We start from the raw sequence: 2821 nt of genomic DNA on the forward strand, positions 1-2821 counted from the left end.
ATAGAAAATGTTTTAGATCTTTGAGTTCATCTCATGAAAAATGGGAGCAAAAACAAAAGCGTTGCGTTTATATTTTTGTTCAGTGTATGTTGTTTTTTTATGATATTTTCGAGGTAGTATTCCATGGCATGTTTTAAAAATATTTTGGATTTACCATAGTGTGCTTTTATTTGATGTTTACGGTAAACTATGCAGCGGCGAAAGCAGATGAGCTCATTATCAGAGTGGAGCGCCCTTTAAAGAGCTCAGCGGTCCAAACCGTTTTCAGTGCTTTAACTTAACCAAAAGTGTTTCCATCACCAACCTACAGAGGATCAGAAGAAAAGCTTTTAAAGCACAAAGATAATCCTGAGAGGCTCCAGTGGGGTGACAGTGCGGTCTGAAGATCTTGAGTACGTTTGATTCCGGTCCGCCCTCTGAGCGGGGTTAGGATGAGAGTTTAGGACAGTGCAGGCGTCTGAAGGCTTTAGTTAAACACTTTATTCAGATCTTTCAAATCAAAATACAACATTCTGTACAGAAATATTACAAACAGGTGTTTATTGGCACAACCACAATTTCAAAACATAATTATCAAAGTAGTATAATTTTCAACATTTAAATGAACTACGAAGAAACTGGCCTCCCATTGGTCTTCATCGGTGTGACAGACAGTCCATTTATCCAATGAAGAGTCCACCTGACAAAGAAAGAACACATGTTGAAGACAATGAAATGACAGGAGAGTTTTTACAGAAACAGCTGTGAGAGAACTGAGTCACACCACCTGTCACTTCCAGGCTGACTCCGGTGATGTATCGAGAGTCATCTGAGGCGAGGAAGGCACAGACATCAGCGACCTCTAGAGGAGGACAAAGAGAAGGCAGGTCAATCTACATCCCTGTACTTCATTTCACTTAACAGAACAAAAGAATCAGAGGTGTGGGGAAGTTAAGAAGAAAGAAGTATTTACAAAAAACAGCATTTCAAATGGTTTTGTGTCCAACGGTAAAACCTTTTTCTAGTTTAGATTCATGAGCTTAGAAAAGTTCCTTTACAATCCTATACAGTGAAATAAAGACTGAAGGTCTGCGGTGAACACAGTGATGTTAACATGAGTCAGCACTGACCTGCAGGCTCACCCATTCTTCCCAGAGGCACCAAGGATTTCATCTGAAACACAATGAAACATGACAGAGCAGATTTAAGGCTGTATCAATAAAGGGTTTTTGTATTATCTTAACTGCAGGGAGGTCAAAGTGACTGCAGTTTAAACTCAAATCGAGGCAAGAAATGGGTTTACTAAAAGAGGTGTTTAGTGATGAATTATACACTGGAAAGAAAGGGATTTTCATGTTATTTTGACTTTATAATAAACAATCAGCAATACCCTCTTGGCTTAAATAACAGTTTGTGTTTGGTACATCTTGGACTTCAAATAGCTTCACTCGTTGAAATGCACAAAATGTAATTTACAGCACAAAATATAAGTAGTTTTATAAACTTCATAGTAATCACTGTTCAGAATTACGACGGGAGGTTAAAATCAGGATTTTAAACCTAATAGATGAAGTGTTACTTAATCTGTGTGTTCTCGTGCGTGTGTGTGCGTTACCCTGCTAATAACTTTCTCTGGAACTTTATCCGTCATCGGAGTGGATATGAAACCTGGCAGCACACAATTACACCGAATGCCAAACCTGTAGCAACGGACAAAGAAAGCAGGTTATTATATTGTATGACTCTGTACTCACCATCACTGTGGGTCAGGATGTGTTTGTTGCTTCAGGCTCTTCTCACCTGCTGAGCTCTTTGGCCGCGGTCCTGGTCAAACCCTCCACTCCTGCTTTAGAGGCGGAGTAATTGGCCTGTCCGATGTTTCCCACCTACGAGCATTAAGGGAACCGACACAGGGATACATCAAGTTCAGCATTAAAGGTTTTGTTATGGAACATCAAAAGGTCAAACCCCCCCCCCAACTCAGAGAGGACTGAACAACTCATTAACCAGCTCCTAAAAAAAAATGGTCTGGCATTCCTACTTTATTTAAAAATACAAATATATTCTTGATAGATTTCAGAAAGTGTATTCTTGTGTCTTATGCTTTAGAAAACTGCTATAAAAGTTCATAACCACAATTGCCACTAACCTGTAGCTTTAATGTTTGGGGATGATTCTACTGTCACTTTTATTGTTTTACCTTTCTGGATAAAAACCTTAAAGCTACTTATTAGAGAGACCATGCTCCCACCTTTCCCACGATGCTGCCCACGGTGACGATGGATCCTTTGGGTGCTCCGCAAGCCACCAGAGCCTGAGCCACGGCCTGAAGGACCAAGAAAGAACCCTGGGAGGGATGCAGGGAGGGAAGTGCATTTCATATTCATGCACACTTTCACTTTCATGCTGTGTCAAACAGATTTGACTTCACTGAGAGAGCGATGAAAGGAACACTGCAGAAGATGAGCAATTGTATTTCAATCTCTCACTACGAATGACCTTCCATACTAGAAGAACGTTTTTTTTTTCTCGCAAACCTCCACAGTGAACTCATTTCTTAAATGGGAAAGTCTTGATGAAGTGTTATCAATGTTGTTATTATTTTTTTTAAAAGTTGTCTGATGTTTTGGAAACTGCATTGAGGGAAGAGAGATCTTAACGGATCTCTGGAACTTCTAAAAGAGTCTACCGTCCCATAGGAATATACAGTTGCAAGAAAAAGTATGTGAACCCTTTGGAATTACCTGGATTTCTGCATAAGTTGGTCATAAAATGTGTTCTGATCTGCACGTTTGAAGTTTGCAAAAAGAGCACCTGGATGTTCCACAGCACTACTGCTAAA

At 39.9% G+C, this 2821-nt stretch overlaps 1 protein-coding gene across 1 annotated transcript; it reads right to left on the reverse strand.

Annotated features, from left to right (window-relative positions):
* Positions 1-465: 465 nt before the first annotated feature.
* LOC104963938 (estradiol 17-beta-dehydrogenase 8) lies at positions 466-2356 on the reverse strand (the record flags this gene model as incomplete). Its single annotated transcript, XM_010792635.1, has 6 exons — positions 466-679; positions 767-841; positions 1110-1152; positions 1595-1679; positions 1780-1865; positions 2231-2356. Coding segments are annotated over 6 exons (435 nt in total), but the record flags the coding sequence as incomplete, so codon positions are not given.
* Positions 2357-2821: the final 465 nt, after the last annotated feature.

This window comes from Notothenia coriiceps, unplaced genomic scaffold (genome assembly GCF_000735185.1).
Source record: "Notothenia coriiceps isolate Sejong01 unplaced genomic scaffold, NC01 NC01_scaffold00001811, whole genome shotgun sequence".
Lineage (NCBI taxonomy): Eukaryota > Metazoa > Chordata > Actinopteri > Perciformes > Nototheniidae > Notothenia > Notothenia coriiceps.